At 36.9% G+C, this 27,067-nt stretch overlaps 1 protein-coding gene across 14 annotated transcripts in view; it reads left to right on the plus strand.

The window, feature by feature from the left end:
- ROBO2 (roundabout guidance receptor 2) overlaps positions 1 to 27,067 on the plus strand; it is a 1,384,729-nt gene that overhangs the window by 1,261,743 nt on the left and 95,919 nt on the right. For all 14 annotated transcript variants that reach the window (XM_066347995.1, XM_066347997.1, XM_066348002.1 and 11 more), the window contains 5 exons: positions 8,810 to 8,934; positions 14,435 to 14,606; positions 21,135 to 21,340; positions 25,327 to 25,408; positions 26,264 to 26,426. In XM_066347995.1, coding sequence (XP_066204092.1) covers positions 8,810 to 8,934; positions 14,435 to 14,606; positions 21,135 to 21,340; positions 25,327 to 25,408; positions 26,264 to 26,426 — 748 coding nt within the window. The remainder of the gene's footprint in view (positions 1 to 8,809; positions 8,935 to 14,434; positions 14,607 to 21,134; positions 21,341 to 25,326; positions 25,409 to 26,263; positions 26,427 to 27,067) is intronic.

Genomic DNA, 27,067 nt, shown 5'->3' on the forward strand with positions numbered 1-27,067 from the left:
TTAGTGGAACAACAAATGAATGCTTCCCTTCCCCTTCTCCTCTCTCATCTATCCTATCTCTGTCACTATCAGTAAATAAAAATTAAGCCCAGGCCAGATAGCTCAGTTGGTTGGAGTGTTGCCCATAGCACAGAGGTTGCCAGTTCGATTCCCCGGTCAGGGCACACACAAGAACAGCTTGATGTTCCTGTCTCTCTCTCCCTGCCTCTCTCTCAAAATAATAATAATAATAATAATAATAATAATAATTAATAATAAGTTTTTAAAAATAATCTAAAGATTGTGATTCACTGTAGTTCCTCTACTTCCTTTGACCACTTTACTTTCCATATTTATGAAAACAATAAACCCTTTAGTACTTTTTCATTTCAACGTTGAAAAAGAAATTATAGTGGAAAGAAAGAGATATAGCTATTGTTTTTATTATGGGACAAACATTTTTTATTTTAGCTAAATATAAGGTTCTGGCTGGGAAAGAAAGCATATCACTCATCCAGAAGAGTTATTGCTATGAAGTCAGTAAGAAAAATGGTTCATTGGAAAGGGAGGCAGTTTAGCAATTTAATCATTTATATTTCTTAAAAATAGTGACAAATGAATAAAATGTGATTAAACTGGCTTTATAAAAATGATCATTTTAAATCCCATATCCCTAAATTATATTTTCTATTATAAATTCATTGCTTCCTTTGAAGTGAATTATGTGTGTTAATAAGGTTCAAGTCAAATATTTTAAAATATTACGCATTTTTAATATTATTCACAGAAATTCTCTTGAAGTAAAGGGAATGTTAAATAGTAAAAAATTAAATAGAATTAAATAAGTTAAAACATCATTAGTCAATTAGAATGCAACCTGTCTTGATTATAAACTGAGTAAACATTCATCTCTGACTCTGGCTCTATGTTGTAGCTTAATGACATGGCTTTTTGTTATCTGTTTCTTGTCAGTGGGGTAAGCCTATTAAGTAATTTTTTTTGTAGGATTTTCTAGATTTGGCTGCTACACAGTGTTTATATTTTTCTATATTGTTTTTATCACTCTGGGGCGGTGCATACTCATTGATAGTCTTTGCATCATATATTTTCAGTTTGGGGTGGGGAACATTCTCTACCGGTGGGCATATCAGACTCATCAGACTCAGATAGATTTTTTTCTGATAACATAGTGAAACCCTTGCCATGGTCAGAATGTGTTATATCCTTTTGGTATGATGAGGTGAAAAAACATTCAGTAGTTTCTTTAGATCAAGAATTCTTTTTTTTTTTTTTATTATTTCCCATTCCAAGACCTTCATTTAATGTTCATTGTTTGGGGCTTTTCCAGGCCAAATAAAGGCATATTTCAATGGAAACTGGTAGACAGCCCCCCAAACCAGTAAGACGAGTTTACGACTTGAACTGAGGAAGTAGAACATGTAGGTGGGGGAGGGGTGGATAGAGACACCAGGCGATGCCAGCAAGGCCAAGTAACTCTAAGCAGGAAGAACACAAGGGAAAGTACAGATTAGGGTGGGCTCAGGTTAACCATTGTGAACAAGGTGGATCAAAGGATAATGCATATCAAGATGGTTAACAGCAAGAACAAGCAAATACATATGTGAGTGACCGAGAGTAGACTGGCCCGCTGAAACGCTAGAGATAGTTTGGGGACAAGTGATTGCCAGGATGGGAAAATCTCAGACCAGTGGCTGGAAGCCGAGTTACCCTGAGAAGCATAATTTGCAAGCACTGCAATAACAAGCAGTAGAACAAGGACTGTCGGCTTTTGAAGAAAGAATTTCTTATACTGTAATAAGTATATATTTACAAAAGGTTGTGCTTACAGGTAATACAGAAAGAGCCGGATCATAGGTTTTATGCTACTTTAATAATAATAGCAATTACTCAGGAAAAGCATAATGTTATGACTTTATAATGTTACACCACATTGAAAAATTATACCATATCAGTTTTACCTTTCTTTTTGGAACGAGATGCAACAAATTCTCAGTCAGATTCATGGTTTGCACTGAACAAAATTAATGTAGCAAGTAGCTCAGTGTTTAAGAAGTCCAGCTATGGCATTAGATGGACCTGTAGTCAAACCTGTCTTCCAACCAATTGCCTTAATGTTTAAAAACACTGTGTACCCTTTATAAGACTCAATTTATGGTCTTCACATCAGAACAGTAGTATGGTAGTTAAGACACAGGGCCCTCTAAATACTAAATAAAAGAATATCTGATGGTTTAACACACTCCCTTAATAAACACACAAATGACATGAACTATTGTCGATAAATTAAGCAGTTTGTGACTCAGCAAATCTTTCACATATGCAAACAACAGAAAAAGACTGGACCTTCTAATTATGCTTATAGAAGATGTTAAACTTTAACAAGCAAAAAATATTAAGTAGCACAGGAAGTTATTTCCTACTTGAGCTTAAGAAACGAAGCTCAAAATGTTTATTATTACAGAACAAGAAGCTACTCACTCAGGCACAAAATTATAGGCAAAGAGAGAGGGCCGTCGAGCGGGCCTGTAAGCATCCTGTCACACATTAATGTACGCAACTGTGCATGACCGTCCCCATGTTCATGCCTGCCACCAAAACTCATATTTTCCCATAAAGAACAATCCCGAACATGATGTGATTAACCTTTGGGGTCTCCCAGCCCCTCGTCTCTAAGCCCACCTCGCGCTTGGCCTATGCTTTCTCCTCATGTTCAGTCAACTGATTTCCATATCACGCACTCCGGCTCAGCAGCGGGCATTAGCATAACAGAGCTGTAGCGTGACTTTGATTGAAGCCAGCTTGGGCTGAATGCAGTATCAAAGCATAATTTAACAGAAATCAAATCTAATTTACTGCGCATTGTATTTAAATTCTCAGAAAGAACCAGACCTCTGACCTTAACTGACCTTTTTATATTAGAGTCTACTCCTCTGGAAATGACACAGCATACTTTTTTTTTTTTTTTAATAGCGCTATTGTTCCTCCGTTGTGGTGATTAAACACTGAATGGGGCCACTCACTTTTCTTCATCGCGTTTCTGTTGTAGCTGCAGCAATACCATAGAATTGCTTCACAGATTAAACAAAGAGGTTATTGCATCATCATTACAAAAGATGCGTCCAACATTCTGTGGGGTTTAGAGAGAATACAGATATGTATTTTATAGTCTTTTGTCTCAGAAGTACATAAGGGAATTGCCGTTTCTATAACTAGAATATCAAGCATATTCAACCTCTTTAATTCACGTTGGTTTTAAATGTGTGTTTTGAATTGCCATCTTGGAGGCGATTCGTGTTTTCTTGTAGTGAACAAGAGCCACCCCTGAAAATCCATTTCCCATAATGCACGTTTTGTGTCGTCGAGCTGTGTGGATGCAATGCCCGCTGTCTGCCCGCTCCTTCCCACTGGTGCCATCAGCCAAGGACTCTTTTCAAACCGCTTTCTCTGCCCCCGGGCAGGAATACTGGAACTGTGAAGGGTTATCAGAAGAATTATTGATACAGTTTTCATTTTAAAACCTCAAAATGAAATTTCTGCAGCTGATAACACTTCATAGAAGATTGCAATATAGATCTTGGGCAAAGAGAGTCCGCAGAAGTGAGAGTGATCAATGTGGTCTCTATGGTGGTTCAACTTCAGGTGACAATAGGAAAATATGGGCATTTTCAGTGATTGAATATTCTTTAAATCTTTTGCTTTTACTAAATGCTTTAACATCTTAATTTTTTTTTCTTTAATTTGAAAAAGGGTAGGATTATTCCAGTTCCAAGGAGGTAAGTGTGGCTTTAGTTCTGGTGACAAGAAACTATCAGTTACATTAGAAATGCAGTGGATTTGTAACAACTTGGAGTAAAAGTACAATATAAACAAACATCACGTGAATGGATATTTCATGGCATGAGTAACGCAAATGCTAATAGCATGTCGTTAGAGGCCTTTAAAAGTTAAATATTGGCTAAAAAGTCAAGAAATTATAATTTGCTGGTGTCTTTTTAGATTATATCATTAGTGGTAACTACTATGTTATGTTATTACAGAATTTCTCCTTTCAGATTTCTGATGAAATGTTGTCTTAAGGTGCTACTATGAAAAGCACTGTTCAATTGAATTTTTTGCCCCACCTTGCTAAGGTTGTCTAGCCTTTTCTCCTTTAAAAATAGCATTCTTTCTAAAACAAAAATCTTATTATACATTTCTTGCATAAACATCTTTGAACAGAACTCCATACTTTTCAGGGCAAAATTTATGATCTTTTAACATAAATTGTCTAGCACCACCTAAATCACTTCACATCACTGATTTTATTCTTAAAAATCATTTACACTCCCTGACTCATCCAGTTCCACAGGCCTTGTTTCTAATTCTCTCTGTACCAAGGATCTTACTCAGTTCATCTAGTGAACTTCTACTCATGTGTCAAAACACAACTCTGGACCCTGGCTGGTGGCTCAATGGATAGAACGTTGGTCCAGCCTATGGGTATTCTGAGTTCAATTCCTGGTCAAAGCATGCAGGAGAAGTGATCACCTACTTCTCTCCCCTTTCCCTATCTCTCTTCCCTCTCTCTTCCCCTCCTGCAACCAGAGATTCATTTGATTTAAGCGTGGCCGTGGGCACTAAGGAAGTTTTAGCTGGACCAAGTGTGTCAGCCACAGGCACTAAAAATAGCTCAATACTCTAGCATCGGCCCCAGACAGGGTTGCCAAGTGGATTTCAGTTGGGGCACGTGTGGAAGGCTGCCGTACTATCTCCCTTCCTCTCACCCCCTAAAAAACCTAAAGACACACACACACACACACACACACACACACACACAAACACACATCTCAAGTTTGGCCAATCTCTTGACATCTTTCTTCTTCCTTCATCACTGGGTCTGGTTTATTGCTCTTCTAGTCTTCATTCCCCAGTGTCATCTGCATTTTTCTGTTATTATACAAGTCATACTCTGTTTGTTTTTGTTTATTTACTTAGAAGTCTCTACCATTGACCAGAACAATTTTTTTTTGTTTTTAATTTGGCTTTCCATTCTTTATACCAAGCAAAGTGTCTTGTAATCTGAGTCACTTAATACATTTTGAATGAATAAATGGATGAATCATATTTTTAAGAAAAGTGGATACGTAGATGTGGTCACTTGCCAATTATAATTTTGGAGGCTGTGTTTTAACAGCTGCATTTAAAATTGTAGGATCTGGATTCCAAAAGCATTTTACAAAATCAATCATCTAACAAAGTTTTTGAAAACTTGAAAAATCAAATTCAAGGAAGTCTGGAGTTCTATTTAAAGTACAGATGGTAATGTTACTCTGATAGATGCAGAGTAAGCATAATATATTTAAAACTATTAAATATGTTTGCCTTGTTTTTATTTGCGGTCTCATTTGATGATTTTAATCATGTGTGCTCTCTGTCATTACATTTTAAAAATTAAATAAAGAAGGATTTTGTAGCTCATATGGGCTCTATGTTTTCCCTGCTAGTTTTATAAAATAGTTTAAGTTATTTCTAGTCCAAAGCATTACACATGAACTAATATGCTTAGGATGTGACTTTTATCAAAGACTTCTACCTGATTTTGATAAAGCTGACTTTTTATTTTTCATAATAAGATGAAAGCTAAATTACTCCATAAGTCTTGCTTAACTAATGTCTATATTGGCACTAAAATTTTCCTTAATAAGATAACTGAGAAGTAAAGAACTATATGTTGTCCTTTAAAGTTTCTTAATACATATAGTTTTGCTTGCATATTATAGGTGATAAAAACCAATCTTTAAGGCCCTGGTGGCTGGTTGGCTTAGTGGAAAAGCATTAACCTGGCATGTAGATGTTCCGGGTATGATTCCTGGTCTGGGTACACAGGAGAGCTGACCATCTGCTTCTCTATATCTCCTCCACTCTCTTCTCTCACTTTCTCTCTTTTCTCCTGCAGCCATGGCTCAATTGACCTGAGCAAGTTGGCCATGGGCGCTGAGGATGGTTCCATGGCCTTACCTCAGGCACTAAAAAAATGGCTCCAATTGCATGAAGCAATGCCCCGGATGGTCAGAGCATCACCCCCCTAGTGGACTTGCCAGGTGTATCCCTGTCGGGGTTCATGAGGGAGTCTGTTTGTACCTCTGCTCCTCTCGCTGAATCAAAAAAAGGGAAGAAACCAATCTTTAGTCTTTTTCAGTGTTTGTGTGTCTGGTGGTTTCATACTTTTATGGAGAAATGGGCACTGCAGTGTTTTAAGAGTTATTCCTGAAGCTGTTTTGTAATATTGATTTAAACTATCATTCTTGTTAGAAAACCTGGAACAACAACAACAACAAAAATCAATGTATCTGCTGATCCAGTGGAATTGTGTAGAAATAACATGAAGAGCATAAGAAGCAAGTAATCTCCTGAAAAATGCAAGGCTTCATAAACCACAGGCTGTTCAAACAGACCCGTAAATCTGAGTTCTTCGTCTTGTTCAAACGAGTCTTTCTTTACCTATCGGTATAGGAGAAAATTTTACGTAGGAGATTTATTTCTCTGTCCCTGGGGTATGTGTTGAATGTGTTGAATTAGGAGGCAATATCAAGGAGCACCAAAAAATAAGTCACCACAGATCTCAGTGACTTTTCCAAAGAAATGGTGCTGCTGTTCCTATGCTGGTGTTCTTGTGAGAGTGAGTGATTGGCTGGATGTTGGAGGCTACCCTACATTTACTCTGTTCCTGGAGACCCGCGCTTCTTTCTCCTGAAGGACAGAAAGAATTCTGGGTAAAGGCCTCTCCTGAATGAATGTCGCTTATTGTTAGACTTTTTGTAAGTTCAGATTCTAGGATTGTTGCCATGTACCTCGGGTTTTAAAAATTGAAGTTGATTTAAAAGTTTTTTTCTTAGTCTTCAGTTTCGGGTGTGAGCAGTGAGTTAAAGTGGAAACAGATGAGTGGGAAAGCCGCGGAACGAACGTGCAGTTTTTTTCGCCAATGGGAGTGGTTTTGGTGTGAAGACGGCATCCGTGTGAAAACTTTGTCTTACTGCCTCCTTTACCATTAGCCCCCAATTTAAATCTGAACTTTCTTGGGATTTTACCCCCACCCTTTTATTTTCTTTTTATTTCAAGAGAGGCAGGGAGAGAAAAACAGGAACATCAAGCCGCTCCTGTATGTGCCCTGACCGGGGAATCAAACCGGCAACCTCCTTTGCTCCGCGATGATGCTCCCACCAGTGGAGCAATCTGGCCAGAGCTTAATTAATTATTATTATTTTTTACTTATTTATTGCTTGATTTTTAGAGAGACAGGGAGAAGAAGGGAGAGAGGGGGGAGGGGAAAGAGAAGCTTTAATTTGTTGTTCCACTCAGTTGTACATTAATTGGTTGCTTACCATATGTGCCCCAAGAAGGGATTGGACCCGCAACTTGTCGTTTCAGGACAATGCTCTTAACATACTGAGCTAATTGGCCAGGGCCTATTTTCTTTTCTATTGAAGTTACTTATGTCTAGGTCCCACTATCTTTGCCTACTACACCATTCTACTAGTCTTCCACCCAGACGTCTTACTTTATTGACTAATGTGCCACCCTCACAAGCTGTACTACCTTCATTAGGGCATTCACGTTTCCAAAAATTTTGCCTCGCGTTTATTACTCTTCAATATAGAAAGAGTCAGAAGCTAGTTTGGTTTCTCAGGTCATTCTTAGACTAGGTCCAGATCTACCTTTTATGGCCTGTAATGTTTATACAACTGGGACCCTCAATTTGTGCTAGGTGGCGTACCGTATACTAGATGTATTATTGTTTCTAGCACTTTGCTCAGTAAGCTTGGAATGTGTTCATTTCTCCACTTGTCTAAAGGCCACCCTTTCCTCAAAACCTCCCTACTGTTTACTTCCAGCATAAAGCTGTTCACAGCTACCAGAACACAAAGGGATGCACTTCCTCCTGACATCTTATTACAATTATTATATGTTCTGTCATTTAAATGTTCCCCTGCCGTGTGCCAAGAACACCTCTCTCGTAGAATTTACCACACTTTCAGATAATTGTTGTTTTAGGTTCGCTGTTGTTGTTGTTATTGTTGTTGTCATTGTGATGTTTTATATTTTGCATTGAGCTGTGAGTTCCTGGATGGCTGGATTATCGATGCTTTTTCTCTGTGCACCTTTAGTGCCTGGAAGGGAAGCATAGTCATTATCTCACTGATGCTTATTGTTCTAAATGAAGTGAAATGAGTTAAGTAGAATCAACCACTTTCATATATTTATTTGTAATGTTATTTATCTTTGTGTGTAATCCCCATCTCTTCAATTCTTTGATGTCTTCAACACGTCACTCTTCAGTTCTGGAATGGGAACACTTTGAGAATAGAGATTGTATTTTATGCCTCAGGTGTCTCTGTGCCTACTACCATGGCTTGTAAATACTATAAAAACAAGCAAGGTTTGTCAGTAGATTGACTTCATAGCAAGGAGATGTTTGACTAATGTACAGATTCTTTTCTCTCTTCATCTATTCAAAACACAACATCAAATTGGGGAAATTTCTTTTTTTCCTTAAAAAGCATTAGAATATTTTTTTAAAAATCTGTTTTCCTATGCAAACGTACGGTCTCTGAGATTACCATGTACAAACATTTCAAATGTGTCTTTCCTCACATGTGATGGAGTGTTTCTTTTCCTCTCTCCCTCTTTTGAGAAATGCTTAAAAATAAATCAAATACTGTATAGCCTCTGTCTGACACTGAGCAATTCACCTAATACCGTATTTTCCCTTTGATTACCTTTGCCTTGGTTAACAAGTTATACTTACACACTTTCTTCTTTTAAATCATAGCTCCTCCGCAGTTTGTGGTTAGGCCACGGGACCAGATCGTTGCGCAAGGCCGAACAGTGACGTTCCCCTGTGAGACTAAAGGAAACCCACAACCAGCTGTTTTCTGGCAAAAGGAAGGGAGCCAGGTGAGTGTGAGCCTCGACTGCGTCTCTGAGCTCCTCCTGTTGTGGGGGACCCTCGGAGTTCACCTTGCCTTTCTTCTTATCAATGTTGCATGTACCTTACTTCCAAAAAAGGAAAACGATTAATTCTCAAGTAAGTGTGTGGGGGTGTCACTTATTTCCCTTAATTCCCATCATATTTTTTTTTTAACAAATTGTGACTATAAGATTGATAGCTAGTCATAGTGTTCCTTGATTCTTCACTTCAAAATTGCTTTTGGGTTAAAACATTATAAGCTCTAAAATGAGCATGTCATAGGACATTCTTTGTTTTATAGTGTTGATTTCCTAAAATTCTGTATGTTCTGTAGAATAGATACATTTCAGCGTAACTTGATTATCTTTTATATTTTAACCGAAACCTCTCTAACTACTATTTAAAATGTATGAATGGAAAAGTCATTTTGTCTTCTTGGACTGAGCTCCCTTGGGATGATTAGACACCGTAAAGCACTTACAACATCCTATCAATGTAAATCTTCATTTTTCAGTTGCCAGGAAACCAAATTTAATTTCTTGTCATAGGTAAACCGCATAAATAAATAACATTTTTGTTTAATCATTAAGATAAGCGTGCTTCCATTTAAGAGTAGGAAACATATTTTGTTCTCTCATCCCTTCTGGGTGTCTTCATAGCGGACTTGGACAAAAGATGACACATTACTTACCAAAAGCAACCAACACTTGTTTGGTCTTTGCTGTGCTCTGGTTTGTTCTCTCTGGGCAGCAGGCTTCTCAGACTCTGCACAAATCAGATGGATGCACAACCTGACTCATGTAACACCTGGTCCAAACGTTGACAAACACTTAGCCTATAGATTCCAAAGCTCTGTTTGGAATTTCCAATTTAAACCAGATCCAAAGTTACATTCTTTTTTTTTTTTTTTTTTTTTTTTTTGTATTTTTCTGAAGCTGGAAACGGGGAGAGACAGTCAGACAGACTCCCGCATGTGCCCGACCGGGATCCACCCGGCACGCCCACCAGGGGTGACGCTCTGCCCACCAGGGGACGATGCTCTGCCCCTCCGGGGCATCGCTCTTTTGCGACCAGAGCCACTCTAGCGCCTGGGGCAGAGGCCAAGGAGCCATCCCCAGTGCCTGGGCCATCTTTGCTCCAATGGAGCCTTGGCTGCGGGAGGAGAAGAGAGAGACAGAGAGGAGGGAAGGGGGGGTGGAGAAGCAAATGGGCGCTTCTCCTATGTGCCCTGGCCGGGAATCAAACCCAAGTCCCCCGCACGCCAGGCCGACACTCTACCACTCAGCCAATCGGCCAGGGCCCAAAGTTACATTCTTTGTCTAAGAACTTTCCTGTACATCCCCGAGGGACTTCGAAATATGTTTTCTAGACATTCCCAAACCGTCAGCAAGGAGGCATGTCATTCTCAGAAAGAAACCTACCGGTGCTCCCCCTCGGCACCCTCTGGTGCTTCTCCGAGTTCTGGAAGAGTTTCATGGGGAATAATGAAAGCCATGATTAAAAGTCTCAGGAAGCCTGACCTGCAGTGGCACAGCAGAGAAAGCATTGGCCTGGAGTGCTGAGGTCGCAAATTCAAAACCCTGGGCTGGCCTGATCAAGGCACATACGACAAGCAATTGATGAACTAGTAAAGTGAAGCAACAATGAGTTGATATTTATCGCTCCCCTCTTTCTCTGTAAAATCAATAACTAAAATCTTGAAATTATAAAAATAAAAAGTCTCTATAAAATCTAAAATCTTTGCCAGGAATTGAGGAAATGTCCTTGACTTTTTATTTATTTTTTTAATTTTTATTTTATTTTTTTATAAGGCACACTCTTAGGTAAGAGTTGCTTTTTTTATTATTCATTTTAGAGAGGAGAGGGAGAGACAGAGAGAGAGAGAGAGGAGAGACAGAGAGAGAGAAGGGGGGAGGAGCTGGAAGCATCAGCTCCCATATGTACCTTGACCAGGCAAGCCCAGGGTTTCAAACCAGCGACCTCAGCATTTCCAGGTCGATGCTTTATCCACTGCGCCACCACAGGTCAAGCTGTCCTTGACTTTTTAAAGAGAACTTGTTGATCACCATCTGGATAGAAAGGCATCAGAAAGCTCTCCTTGGCCATGTTCTTGAATGGCCATGGGTTCTTGTGTGTTCCTACCCCAACCCAAGCCAGCAATTTGATCAGCTTGACAGGGATGGGCCAATTGTCTTCTTTCCTGAGTGTTCCTGTCGCAGTCACTCCCGCCATGATTTGTGGGATGTAAAGCTAGTGATGGAATGGTAAGATCAAGTGCTGACCACTGCTCTACCCTGCATCAGGCCTGTTCCAGGCCTTAATTCCCATCATATATTTTTTAAACAAATTGTGACTATAAGATTGATATCTAGTCATAGTGTTCCTTGATTCTTCACTTCAAAATTGCTTTTGGGTTAAAACATTACAAGCTCTAAAATGAGCGTAAAGCACCATGAGCTAGTTATGACACACTTGCACACATACATGTGCTCACATGCCCCCTGAAAAAGCAAAAGAATTCTAAAGACATCTTCCCCTCTTTATTGTGCAACCTTTGTTGCCATGTTTATCTTTATTGAACTTAATTTTCTTACCCTAAAATATGAGGGTAATACATTTTACTTCCCTAAGTTTTGAAGATACCATGATTATATGTGAAAGTGCATCACACATTATGAAGGGCAACAAGATGCGATTTCCAGCGTTTAGATAAAGATGGGAAAATGACGAACACACACGTGTCCTAGCTGAAGTGGCAGGTTCATGCTTCTGCTCAGGTTAGGGCTGTGAGGGCCTGAGGTCCTCCTGTGTCTGGACACTATCATCCAGGACCAAGGAGAGGCTCCACACCATTCTGGTCCCTTCTGCTCCCAGACTCACACAGTGTCTGAGCAGGCTGAGACTGCTGAGCCCCAGAGAGCATTGGCAAATGCAAGATTCTTCCTCCTGCCTCTCACCCCCTCCCTTCACCCTTCTGGGTGCTCTGGGGTTTATAACAGTTACTCCCATGAGTCTCTTATAGAAAAGATAATGATATAAATGTAATATTTATAAATAATATAAGTAACATGACAGAAAGCCATTCGATTGCTGAAAATTTACACTTTAAATCCATGTATTGAGTCAAATCCCATTTTAACATGTCTTGTTATTGTATAGATACAGCTACAGCATGTGTGAATCTCATGCCCTAAAGTAGCTCCAAGTTTATATAAGACGTTGTATAAACTGTTCTTTGGTTCCTTGGCCAAACAAACATCGTATTTAAATATGCTGCATGGTGTTTGGTGTTTAAAGAAATGATCAAATAGTCTTGAAGCATTCCTTTTCCTGTTATTCAACAAAGTGTTACATTTTCCAGTTACATCATTTAAATTCATTATAAAGTAGGTCTGGTTTTTTTTTTAACCTGTTTTCCTGACATCAAAGAGAGAGAGAGAGAGAGAGAGAGAGAGGAGAGAATGAGAGAGAGAGGAGAGAATGAGAGAGAGAGGCTGTGAATAAAAACAGAAGAGAAGTTCATGAGGAAATGGTGAATTTGCAAATCACGAATTGGGGTGTCAGGAAAAACCAATTGATCTTACTGCCTCCAGGACCCAATTTTTACAGTGATCTACGACTATATATCAGTAAACAGAGTTAAGAGCCCAGACTTAATGATCCGTATTCCTCAATATGTGCTGATAATGCCAATTAGCACTAATAGAATACCAAGCACTTCAAAGCAAAAACTCTGTAAAATTCCTATGTTTTTCTTGTAATCCATTTTCTTTTGCCGAAGTTGTACAGGCAGGGAATAAAAGATGATAGGTTAAGCTTGATTATATACCATTTACATGTCAACGAATCATTTAGAAGGTGGACTAATACTGCATTATAGAGGAAGAAATCCCAGAGAGAATTAAACCCATCTGATGTATTAGTGCTATGTAAATTAGTGTTCTAATGGCTAATTGTAGGAAAATGCACGCTTTGAGTTATTGTATCATTTTCAAGTGGATTTAAAATTTAGACCCTTTTCTTTCAGATGGTTTATTTCAGCAATACATTTGGATTCCATAAGAGAATTAGTGTGTTCTCAAATTATGTTTCATATCTATAAAAATGTCTAGCCTTATATAGTAATAACAAATTTTATAACAGGGCAAGAGCATTTTGAAATTATATTACTGACATGCTAGCAAACATCACTTCTTTAGAAAGGGTCTAACAACATTATAATGTTTATGTAAAGTGGGCTTATAGTGTCACACTCGAATCTAATAAAGTGGACATCCATCATGTTGCAATAAAGAGAAAAGCTTCTAATTAAAATAGGACATCATTCTCAGGATTAAAGTCATTTAGCGTAATTGAAAAGTGTTAATACCCAATTCATCCTCTTCCACTGGTATTACTTCAAGGGTAAAAAACATTTTAAGGTGAAAATGTGTCGTATGCCTTTAATTGAATGTTATTACCTCCTGATTGTAACGTATTGAAACTGTTTAATTACAAACCTGGAAAATTGATTACTATATTGAGAAACAGATCACAGAGGGTTGTAATGTTCTGTTTTGTAAATAAATACAACATAAAAATTGATGTGTTCTTATTTATAATCCAACTTAGAAATATATCTCAGTATAACTTATTACACCCAAATGTTTTTCTTAGTTGAATAGCAGTAAAGCAACATAGGTCACGGGAGTTAATATTACTGCTCTCATATAAAAACATAAAAGAATACTGTGTTTAGGCTGCTTTTATTCAATATGAAAACTAGAACACTAAGATAACTTTTTAAAAGTGTTATGATGAAATTCTTTCAGGTTATGTCGTACATACTTCAGAAACATTCTTTATCTTGTTTTTATTCTCAAAGATTTGCTTAATTTTGCTAAGCCTGTTTCTTGTGTTCGTAGTTCATTTTGAAGATGTTATAATATGTAGAAACCTTACAGCAGAAGCAGATCTGACATTGTGTCAGACTTAGTCACATGCTTTTTTTGGTCAACTTTTGGGAGAAACTCTTTTGATTACATCAAGTATTAATAATGATCCGTTGAAAGTATATTTTGCATTCTTTAGTGATGTGAAGACTATAAACCATATCCATAGTTAATGTTATGTATGTCCCAGCTTCTCACCATGTCTTATGACTTGAGTCAGATAAACATTATTAGACCCACTTTACAGATGAGCAAACCATTACTCAGTTTCAAAGATATGAAACAAGTAGCAGAGATCAGAGGAAGAGAAACTGGCTTCAAGCAGAACATGCTGATTTCTTAGAGCATATTATTTTTAACATCATCATTTGGAAAAAGTTTTTAAGTGGAACTCACTACGTGGCATTAAATGATTTAAACACTATATTTTTTTAATCTATGTATTTTCTTTTCCCAACCATCTTACCATAGTTGCGATAGTGCAATAGCTGTTGTTAATGTAATTTTTCTTCCAAGCAGGAAAAGAATATTGATGAGACTGTGTTTCCTTTCGCAGAACCTACTTTTCCCAAACCAACCCCAGCAGGCCAACAGTAGATGTTCTGTGTCCCCAACCGGAGACCTCACAATTACCAACATTCAGCGATCCGACGCGGGTTACTATATCTGCCAGGCCCTCACTGTGGCAGGGAGCATTTTGGCAAAGGCTCAACTGGAAGTGACCGATGGTGCGCTGTGATTAGATATGTCTGCATGGAAATGATGGTTTTTATTTCAAGATCCATATTAGCCATTTGAAATTTTCTGACTTGTTGATTAGATTATTTTAATCAATTCTTATCTTCTTAGTTTGAATCTGGGTAAAATAACATTTTTTATGGTTTCTAATTCTCTTTGATTTAATACCATGTATTTTCCCAAAGAACGTCCAGGGCAATTGATTTATTCTTAAAGACATAGTGATGTGATGTATTATTTTAAAGAAATGACGTGACACTCATATTCTTTAAAGTCTATTCTATGTTATCTGTGTATTTCGTTTAGTCTTATGAAGACCTGATTGCTTCTAATAAATATTGATACTTTTATTTTAGTAGAGGAGAAAGATAGCATTTTTGATATTATCATGGACATGGAGGTTTCTAGTTAGCGAAACACATTATCATATCCTATGACTTTTTAACTATTTTTTGCAATGTTAAATTAATTAAACACCTTCCAAACTACTGATGAAGGCTAAAAATATTATTTTTATTTGCACATATGTACTATAATTCTTAACGGAAACACCTACATTAGTAGTGAAAGTTGGAAAAGATGTAGGCTCTTCATAGACTGATTTTATTTTTCCCAAGAGCTTGTCACAAATAATAGGCAGGGAGTTTATGATATTTTGATAACCTCTGAGCATACATTTAAGCCCTGTTATTTGATACCTTAAATTTTTTATACTTTTTATTTTTTACTTTAATATATATATATATATATATATATATATATATATTTTTTTTTTTTTTTTTTTTTTTTTTTTTTCCCCAAAGTTAGAAGTAGGAAGGCAGTCAGACTCCCACCTGCGCCCAACCGGGATCCACCCGGCATGCCCACCAGGGGGCGATGCTCCGCCCATCTGGGGCATTGCTCTGTTGCTGCCGGAGCCATTCTAGCGCCTGAGGCAGAGGCCACGGAGCCATCCTCAGCGCCTGGGGCCAACTTTGCTCCAATGGAGCCTTGGCTGCAGGAGAGGAAGAGAGAGATAGAGAGGAAGGAGAGGGGGGGAAGGGTGGAGAAGCAGATGGACACTTCTCCTGTGTGCCCTGACCAAGAATCTAACCCGGGACTTCCACATGCCAGGCCAACACTCTACTGCTGAACCAACTGGCCAGCACCTGATGCCTTACATTAAAACTTTTTTTCTGCTGTCCTATATTTGTGAGATCTGTGGGTTGTCCTTTTTTTTTTTTTTTTTTTTCCATTTTTCTTGACACTGATTCTGAGGTACAAGAGTTTCGGCATGTGACCTCTCTGATTCTTTTCTTTTTTGCTGGTGAAATATGATGTGCTTTCATACAATCCACATTTAGATTAATCCACATGTGGATTAGAAGGTCATTTAGAATTAATGGAAAGGTGATGCTTCTTAATGTTCACAGCATTGCCAGATCCAGCACCATGGCAGGAAAGGGAATAAATAGAACAGGCAAACTGGCTGTGGGAACACCGAGTCATGAGTGGCCACACTGTGGAGGCTGCAGAGATTTACTGCTGAGGAATGAAAGGAGATCAGGTCCAAGGACCTAATGAGCTGAGTAGTTCTTCCTTTAGATGCACAAGATCTTTGACCCTTCAGAGCTCCACATTTCTTTACAAGAAATAAAATGTAATTATCATCTTTGTTAAGTTTTTACGTTTTCTTCTATGAGCCAAAATGTCCAGGTACATATACTTAGAAAATAAGATATTCTAGCCAAAGCCTAAGTTTGAGTCTACGCTGTTATAAAACATTTCAACCAATGCTTGAGAGCTCTGCTGTAATCCAGTGAAGATCTCAGCTTCTAGGAATACAAAACATAGACACCAAAATATTTCTAAATGAAGACACTTTTATTGGAAAAAGCAAAACATATTTGAAGAATACATAATTGACGAGTTAGAAGAGCTGATTTATGATATGAGTGATATGGTTCATGAAACAGGTGAGTATTCAGTATTGTATCTAATATATTGGAACAGAAAACTTTTGTTTTGAGAATTTATGTTAGTTGATGACAATGACACAAAACAGTTGTTATTCTAGTTTTGTTTCAGAGGTCAAAATTAAGATAGTGATAAACGGTTTTTTATATCTGATGACTAAGATGACTCTGGACATTTTGCCACAACTGGCTGAAACATTAATTACTACATTGATGCTTACTTAATTCAGCAATCACAAGGTTAAGATTCTTTTGATCCTTGGGTAAAAATATTGAATTAAGTTTATAGAGTTATTGATTTTTAGAGTAAAGAAATATAATTTCAAGGCACACACATGTATTATTATTGGACATAACTGTCTCCAAATATTAACTTGTCACATTGGCTTATGACTTCAGTTTCTATTTAGTGTTTTTAATTTTTTAGATTGGTTGACAATTTAAAAATATGTGACCCATCATTTTTATTTTTAACATTTTTTTTGTGTGTGTATGGTCCAAGGCAATTTAGAGGCAGTTGAAATTCCAGTGTAGAATGAAAACACATTTCATGTTCTGAGAAACAAGCATACAGTCTTTAGCAGTGTTTCTGTTGTTACATTTTTGTACTTAAACTTCTTAGAAATATTTTTAACTCAAGTGTTCATATAAGAGGAGACTGCTAATGGTGATGAAAGGTGCTGTTGAGTGATTATTTTACTGATTATAGATTGAGCTAAGATACTTCAATATACTTGAATTTCAAAATGTCCTTTTAAAAAGCCTTCTCATGAATTCATTGGTATGCATTTCTTTTTTTTTTTCTTCTACTCTTTTTCTTTAAGAAAATTAATATATTGTAACGAGAATTCTATGAGTAGAGCCAATAGAATCTAAAAAGACTGATGAGAAAACATGTACTTGTATTTTATATTGACAAGAAATCTCACACCATGATCTCATATGAATGGTTTATTGGGGATTTATGATGCATAGTGAGAGAAAACCATGAAGTTGTTCACAGATCTCTGCAAACCCTAAATGTTCATTTAACCATTGACCTTAATGTCATGAAAATCTGTGGTCTGTTTTACTCATAACATAGTTGAACTGAAAATTCCTTCTGGCCAGGAGATTTTAAATTACTTTGTTGATCAAATTCATTTAAAATAGGATGAGCTACACATTTGGGAAGTAAGAAAGAAAGGAACTAATTAGGTGTCCTTTGGATTTATCTAATTATTTCAAGAACATGAAATAAAAGCAGGTTATGAGAACTTTCCTGAATTCTATATAGATATTTAATCTGAAACAATTATTTTAAAATTTACTAGTTCCTACTGCACTACTGCAGACCAGTTTTTTCTCACTGAATTTAAAAATTGTAAAGTTTTGAATTGCCCTTTCCACTTTGGCCTATGAAGATGATACATTCTATGACACTTTTCATTTGAATATCTATTTTCACAATTATTGCAAGATATATATAATTGGTATTATATTGTACTTTCATATTCTCTGAAAATTACCTTATTTACTTCTAAAATGAAGAATTTTATCAAGGAAATCACTGAAATAATAGGTCTAACTTTTGTTTGTAAAGAATACATCAACATTATTTTATTCTTAGGCTTTTATAGTGTTTTATACACACATACACACACATTTTAATGCATATTTGACATAGCAAGTTTAGGTTGATTGGCTGTCCACTGCCTCTTTCCTGTAAGGGGATCTGTACAATAACTTCTATTTTAAATTAAAACTAGGTGGCTTTCTCATGGCAGACTCTAAAAAGCCTGCTTAATTTAATGTTGTTTTTTTTCTCAAAAGAGTAAACCATAATAATAAAGATGATGTATATAAGGTTGAGAAATAATCATATAGAAACTGGCAATTATAGAAGCTTGTAGAGGAAAAAATGATTAGAGCATCAATAAACAATAACACTGTTCGATTATGAACATTGTAATAGCATAACATGACCTTCCTGAGAAAGATTATTTCTCTTTACAATTGCTGAGTAAAAAAACAAACAAACAAACCAAAAAAACCACCAAATTTTTTCTTTCTGTACAAGTTATATATAATATATTTAATTTTACATTATATGTTAATATATAATGTATATATTTTATGTATACACATATACAAACTAAATAGTTCACACTGTTCATGGGTCATCCTGTGTGTGCGCTTAATTTGAAGAAATGGTTGATTTTAGGGTTGTGTCAGAAATGATATAAGCCTAGACCATCTTGTGATATCAGTAAGTAAGATAGTACTCAAAACAGAAAGAAAAACCCACAAGTTATTGGAGTGGGTGGCAGATATCAAAAGAACACAGGATCCAAATGAATGAATGGGCACCCACTGGCCAATGTAAAATTTGGAACAGCGAAACAAATACTGCGGTATTGGGCTACAACTCAAAGTATAAAATAAATATGTATGCATCTATATTGATAGAGAAAAAATGATAGAATCCATTAACAAATTAATTCTGTGCACAGAAATTCCAAGTGCTTTTTGTAAATACTCGTCGCTCGAGGAAGTGGAGCATGTCCCCGCTCTGTAAGTGCAGGCTGCCCCCGGGCATTCCTTACTAAGGGGACTGCTATGAAAAGGCTAAAAACAAGTTTAGTGGAGAAGCCCACCAAACACACCTCAGCCAGGAGATCACAGTTAATATCAACAGTGATATGTCTTTTTTTTTAATAAATTTTTAAACTTTTTTCCCCTTATCCATCTCTTTCGCACCTAACCCCCTCCCTGCCTCTGGGAGTTTCTCTGTATCTATGATTATTTTGGTAGTTTATTTTTAAATTTAAATACATTTTAAAATATATAAATCACACACACACACATATACACACACACACACACACACACACATACACATATATATATGTAAATATATGCATAAAACAAAAATGCATATTTCAGTTAACCAGAATTTATGCTGAAGTTTATAGAACTTTCTCTTAATTTTAAGAAAGTTTTTCTTGGACCTGCACATGTCAGTTTTATTATGAAGTAGTTTCTAATTAGTTCTAGATAACAGTTTACCTCCAATTGACTCCACATTTCCATTACCCATTTAAATAATACTTTACATTCTGATGTATTTTCTAAATCATTTAAAAATACTTCTAAAGACACTGAAAATATGATTTGATTAAAAAAAGCCCACTGAAGTAACAGCTTATTAAATTCTGGAAAATTTACTCAACAAACACAAGAATTGATACATATGTAAACATTGTTGAAAGCCCAATGTTTATCATACCATAAATCAGGGGTCCCCAAACTTTTTACACAGGGAGCCAGTTCACTGTCCCTCAGACCATTGTAGGGCCAGACTATTAAAAAAAAACTATGAACAAATCCATATGCACACTGCACATATCTTATTTTAAAGTAAAAAAATATAAAGGGAACAAATATAATATTTAAAATTAAAAAAAAGTAAATTTAAATCAACAAAATGACCAGTATTTCAATGGGAACTATGCTCCTCTCACTGACCACCAATGAAAGAGGTGTCCCTTCCGAAAGTGCAGCGGGGGCCGGATAAATGGCCTCAGGGGGCCGCATGCGGCCCGCGGGCCATAGTTTGGGGACCCCTGACATAAATAAAGTATAATTAGATTGCTTATTTTGCTAAACTGAAAGAACTAATTAAATTCTATCATCAAAATTATATTACTATAATCTAAAGACTAAATGTCACAATTTGGGGAATAAATTATTTATAATTAACTATTTTAACAATATAAATATAGTCTATATACACATAGCATGCAACTGGTGCTATGAAGGGTGTATTTATAATAAGAGCAAAAGTAAAAATTAATTCTACTCATGTATCCTCCAAAGGCTTTCTTGAATATGCATATGAGAGACAGAAGAGACATTTTATGAATGACTGTTATAAGCTCTCTATATTTTTAATTTAATAGGATAAAGACTTCCAATAACAGAAAGCCTTTCAATGTTAGAATTTATGCTATGATCCTCTTGAATAGGTAGAGCAAACTAAGTTATGGTAATATCAACAATAATATGGCCTCAGCAGAGTTTGCACAGGTGACAGATATTTTGGTGAATATAGAATATGCAGAATGGCCCTGGCCCCTTGGCTCATTGGAAAAGCACTGGCCCAGTGTGTGGATTTCCTGGGTTTCATCCCTGGTCAAGGCACATAAGACAAGTGACCATCTGCTAACTTCCTCTCCCTCCCTTCCTCCTTCTCCTTCTTCTCCTCCCACAACCAGTGGCTCAATTGGTTTGTGTGTCAGCCCCAGGTGCTCAGGATAGCTCAGTTGGACTGGGTGTCAGCCTAAGGTGCTAAAAATGGCTTGAATTGAACATCATCCCTGACAGAGGTCACCAGGTGGATTTTGGTTGGGGCACATGTGGAAGTATCTCACTATGTCCCCTCCTCTCACTTAGAAAAAGAAAGAATATGCAGAATTAGTTATAAGTAATATGTATAGTTTGGAGCTTTAACCATACTTTCAATGTCAAGATTACTGAATTTTATAGATGCTAACATATCCTGAAAATATTTTTATCCTTTAGTTTTGACAGATAGACCTCCACCAATAATTCTACAAGGTCCAGCCAACCAAACACTAGCCGTAGATGGCACAGCGTTGCTGAAATGTAAAGCGACCGGGGATCCTCCTCCTGTAATCAGCTGGTTAAAGGAGGGATTCACTTTTCTGGGTAGAGATCCAAGAGCAACGATATATGAGCAAGGGACATTGCAGATTAAAAATTTACGGGTGAGTCATGTTCAACTTGAGTTTGTATCTTCATCTCAACATAATTAAGTCCTGTCCTAGAGAAAACTGTGTTGTGAATGTACAATCGTATATCCCAGCACAATTGTCCATTTTGTTTTATATTTTATTTTACTTCTTTTTTTAATTATAAATTTTAATTTATTGTGTAAACATGGTTTCACGTATCCCACTCAATATAACACTTTCATCTATGGCTCATGTTAGTTCATATTGTACAAATGATAAATTCAAATTAGGGGGAATATCATTGTCCTTGTTTTACTCACAAATTCTTAACAGACTTGGAATGTTTACTCCTTTATTCTAACCCATATGTATGTATATCGATATATGTGTAATCAGCAAAATGAAAAATCTTAAATATATAAAGTTAATGATGATAATAGAATATTGAAATAATTTCACATGACAAATGCTTCTGATTCTCTCTCATGAACAAAGGAAATTTGCAAAAAAATGTGGGTAAACTGACTTGACCAAACAGTTGTGTGGAAAAAATAAAGAGATGAGACTGACTACAGAACAAGTGAGGTTAGCTAGTTGGTGGAAAATATCCCACTTTTGTAAGTTGCTGAGGAATTTAAATGAAAACCCATTGACAAGAACAAGCCTTTCTGGTCTTTTAACAGCAGATGAGGTGATAGGGAATGACCATCACTGCCAACTTAAACAAGTTAGACTTGTATCAGGATCAACTCAATCGAAATAACTGTACTTCTGAGTAGTGCACTAGCTATCTACCACTGTGAAAAAAAATAGCAAAGTCATAGAGGTTTAAAGCAACACACATTTACCATCTCACCATTCCTGTGGGTTAGGAGCCCAGGCATGACTTAGCAGGTCTTCTGCTTCAGGGCCTGCAAGTCTACAATCAGGTGTCAGACATGTGGCCTCAGCTGAAGATTGGATGGGGAAAGATTTGATCCCAATCATCATGATTGTAGTAGCATTCAGTTCCTGTGGCTGATGACCTCAGCTTCTTGCTCACTGTTGGCTGAAGGCTGCCTTTCTTTCCTTACCATATGTATATTCCTAACTTGCTTTCTTGAAGTCCACAAGAGAGTATCCTAGCAAGAGAGGCATTGTAGTTCTATGCAACATAATTACAAATATGACATCTTGTTACCCTTGACCTATTCTATTAGCCAGAAGTAAGTCAACAGGTCCCCCATACTCAAAGTGACAGATTATATATGGTGTGAATACCAAGAGGATGTATCATGGGGACCACTTGCCCTCCAAAAGTACACTCAATTTATTCAACCAACTATAAAGAGCCTCCCACCATACAGCAAGCTCTATGCCAACACTCGAGATCTATTATCATAATCATAAAATTGAGAATGAGAGCCAAAACCAAGATGGTTGACAATAGAGCATAAGAACAATTGACAGAAAATAATTCAGTGGAAGAACAATTGGTCTCTATGGAGATATTGGAACCAATATGAAGAAACAAAACAAAACAAAAATCTCAAAAACTGATGTTGAATTTTTCCTTGTAAGATGATCACAATATTTTTTTTTACAATGCAAATATATACTGCTCACAAGAATTAGGGGATATTTCAAAATGAATATAAAGTGATAAAAAAGAAGCATTTGATTTTATTTTATTAAACAAGAACATCAGAAAAGCAAACGACAAGTCAAAGAATGTTGTTTGATTATGCAAATGAGACACAAAACCATCTTTTATTTCATTGGTGAAAATGCACTGTACAAATGGCTGCAAGTACCGGAGAATCTGCAAGTTCCCCGATCGCCTAATTTTTGTGAGCAGTGTATTTCGATCACACACTTATTTTGTGTTTATCATTGTATCATGCAGATACATATATGAAAGGAATTACTCCATATTTACATTGTGTGTGTGCACACACAGAAACAAATCTTCAATATAGTTATATAATTAATATTTTTAACTTTTTCATTTTGATTTTGAAACACAGGCATGAACTATTGCTCTACGTAGAAAAAGAATGCTTTTGAATTCAGTTAAAAGAAAAACAAATTAATACACATTTTTTAGCCTGTCTTTTTAATGATTGTAAATTAACCGTTAACTTCCTATGAACAAAATGGGAGTTTTTAAGAAATGAACTCCAACTCTCCTTGACTTGGGCCATGGAGGTTAATGCAATTTCAGTGTACTGCTGAATTAGAGGTGGTGCTTGAATCGTCAGGATCCCCAGTAATGCCTGCAAGAAGCAATTAAAGGTGGGTGATTCATGATGTCAAAAAAGCTCTGAGCCCCCCCCCCCACAGGCTGCCTTACAGCAGCGCCCCAGGAGGGCCCGGAGTGACGGAGGCTGACAGCACAGGAATCTCTTTTCAAGCACTTGGTTAAGGATGAAAGGAAAAGGATGGAAGGACAGGAAGCGCTTGTGATCAGAAGAGACATTATTTAAAGTGGAAGGAATAAAAGTGAATGTCGTGATGAGGGTGAGGATGATCTGGGAGTGACTTTTAGCAGGGATAGTGAGGCTTTTGATAGCACGTTGGCAAAACTCAAAAAATGCTTTTTTTCTCTGTAAGATGGCTGTCTTTGGAGGGAGATAAAAATGTGCTTTAGAGCACTTCACTCGTATCAGACTTTCTGTAGGCTATATAGTCCTTTGTGTCTCGCTGTTTCTGTTTCGTCATTTAATGCAATGGGGGAAATAGCATGATGAACATTGTGTTCTTATAGCTCAGCTAATTGGTAGCCGACTAGCTACCTTTTGAGAACTAGTATATTTTAATGCTCATTACAGCACACCTACCACAGCTAACGTCAGACTTGCGTCTCCGCGCAATGACAAGGAGATGCGGTGAAGAAGCACTACCTACATTCCCTCCTTCCCGGCGTTCGCACTTCATAACAAGTGCTACATCTCAGCTCAACAGCTCTAATAAAATGCAAATTCTTTACTCTTTCAGAGACCATATTCAAATGAACATCCCATTAAAACCCAGCCTCAGCTCATTATATTGAGTTTGTGAGTCATGCTCCCTAAATGAAAAGATTTCTAATGACTGCAATGCAGGCGCAGCCCCAGCTGAAAGGAGGGCTTTTTTCCCTCAAAGGCGACTCCCCGTCATCACTTTGCATCATGGAAGACCATTGTATGGAGATCATACGGCAAAGAATGACGTTCCGGAGTAATTCGAAACTTACATGAAAATACATAATGACATTTAAAATCAATTAAAATGGTGGAAAGGCAGTAACAGCCATGCACTGACGACTTACGGGAGGATCAATTGTGCAAGGTTCAGCCGTCGATACACTTACACGTTGTACTCAGCAGATATTATATTCTGTGAACTCCCATATTTCACCAACAATTAGATGCATGTTCATCAGAGTTTTAATTCTACGTTTGCTGACTTGCCTTATTGTCCTTGGTCATCAGTTTCTCTTCTCAGTCTCACTTTGGTGTTTTGGGGTTGTTGTGTTTTTTTGTTTTTTTTGTTTCCTTAAACTGATAGAAATGGGTGTTTGCAATGTAAGCCCACAAGGCTCAGACCCAGGGAGGGTTTTTGACTTTATATATTTTTTGTTGATCTTGGGGCTTTTGACAATGCATAATCACAGAGTATCCTGCCTTTTTCATTTGTCAAAGAGAACTCTTGGTTATATTAATAATCATTCCTAAAAGTCTTTTCCCACTCTTCAGTGAATAACAAAAACATTTTAAGCGATCAATAAAATGGCAACTGTTATGAATGCTCATAGAGTTATGTATTAGATTACTTCTGTGGTCTCTTTTCAGCTCTAAATGGCAATGATTCCATGGGCATAATTTGTTTAATTTTTTTTTTAATGATACGACTTTATTCTATTCACTGTTACACAGCTACAGATTAAATATAGCAGCACACTGATCTCTTGAGAGGGAAAGATTTAGTTTCTTAATTTTTAAAATTTTATCAACATGTTATTTTCAAACTTCCATTCTCTCCCTTTTCTTGCACGCTAGATTTCTGATACCGGCACTTATACTTGTGTGGCTACAAGTTCCAGTGGGGAGACTTCCTGGAGTGCCGTGCTGGATGTGACAGGTGAATTCTTCGTGAATTATCCTCCTTTTTTTTTTTTTTTTTTTTTTAACAGAGAGAGAGAGAGAGAAGGACAGACAGGAAGGGAGAGAGATGAGAAGGATCAATTCTTTGCTGTAACACCTCAGTTGTTCATTCATTGCTTTCTCATATATGCCTTGGTCAGGGACTATAGGAGACCGAGTAACCCCTTGCTTTTAAGCCAGCGACCTTGGGCTCAAGCCAGAAACCTTGGGCTTCAAGCCAGTGAACTTTGGGCTCAAGCCAGCGACCATGGAGTCATAGCTAGGATCTCATGCTCAAGCCAGCAACCCCACGCTCGAGCTGGTGAGCTCACACTCAAGCCAGAGACTTTGGGGTTTCAGACCTGGGTCCTCTGCGTCCCTGTTCAATGCTCTATCCACTGCACCACCACCTGGTCAGGCTTTGTGAATTATCTTAACAGAAGAAATCTTAAGTGCTTAGCTCCATTTGAGTGATTAGCTCCTGACCAAATATCATGTGAAGACAAGAACAATATTTTATATTCTTTAAATGTAAGTATTAATACTTATGCCACTTTTTAAATTCCTGAACAACTTGGCACATAGAATTGCACCTGTGCAATCTGATACATTTCTCCTTGGCAATCTTGTTATTTTATTTTCTCACTCTAAAGAGAAGGCAATTCTAGTGATCATGTAGGAAAGTGAACATTAGTCACATGTAGGAAACGTAAATATTCATTTATATGTTTTTGACTCATGAGGATAAATTGCTCACTCTCTAGGTCAACTTCTTTAATAGACTATTCTTTTAACTATTGTCGTCAGCCTTTGCATTCAGAAAAATGTAGCCTTTTCTGTTTGTCCTCTATAGAAACTGGAGCAACAATCAGTAAAAATTATGATTTAAGTGACCTGCCAGGACCACCATCCAAACCACAGGTCACTGATGTTACAAAGAACAGTGTCACCTTGTCCTGGCAACCAGGTACCCCTGGGACGCTCCCAGCGAGTTCTTATATCATTGAGGCATTCAGGTATGGGCCACTTCCTATTTTCTTGATTGCATTAGCTCATAGATCCTAAAATGTGTGAGCTATCCAGCTGTTTTATTTTAAGGACATTTCAATCAGTGTATTTTAAGAATTTACCATTAAATCTGACTTTATTCAGGAATAGACTTTATTTTTTATGTATAACTTAATTATAAGATTAAATATACATTAATCATACCTGTGTTTATAGGGTCCTGATTCATGACATAATCACTTAGCTCTTTTCTTTTACCCTGACCATTATAAGGATTCAGGATGGAAATTTTGGCATTACAACTAGGCTAAAAATAATTTAATTAGGCACAGGAATGTTTTAATTTATGCAGTAGTTATTGAGGCATAGAACCCTGGGAACTTTGCTTCCTCATAATTAGAGTAAAACTTAAAATAATTCTCATGTTTTTATGCTAACTATTTGGATACATTTATTGGGTACGCAAGAGATAATTAAAAATTACGACTAAGAAATTGATTTTATGCATCTCTGGTTGCTAAGAAAAAGGACATATCTAATTGTTATTTGAGAAAAATGTCATCAATTTAAGGATATAAATTGTAAGTTAACAGATATTACTATAAAATTGTCTTACGAGAAATTGGTAAATGGGAAAATGTAATTGCAT

The sequence above is a fragment of the Saccopteryx leptura genome, chromosome 8 (genome assembly GCF_036850995.1).
Source record: "Saccopteryx leptura isolate mSacLep1 chromosome 8, mSacLep1_pri_phased_curated, whole genome shotgun sequence".
NCBI classification, from domain to species: Eukaryota; Metazoa; Chordata; class Mammalia; order Chiroptera; family Emballonuridae; genus Saccopteryx; species Saccopteryx leptura.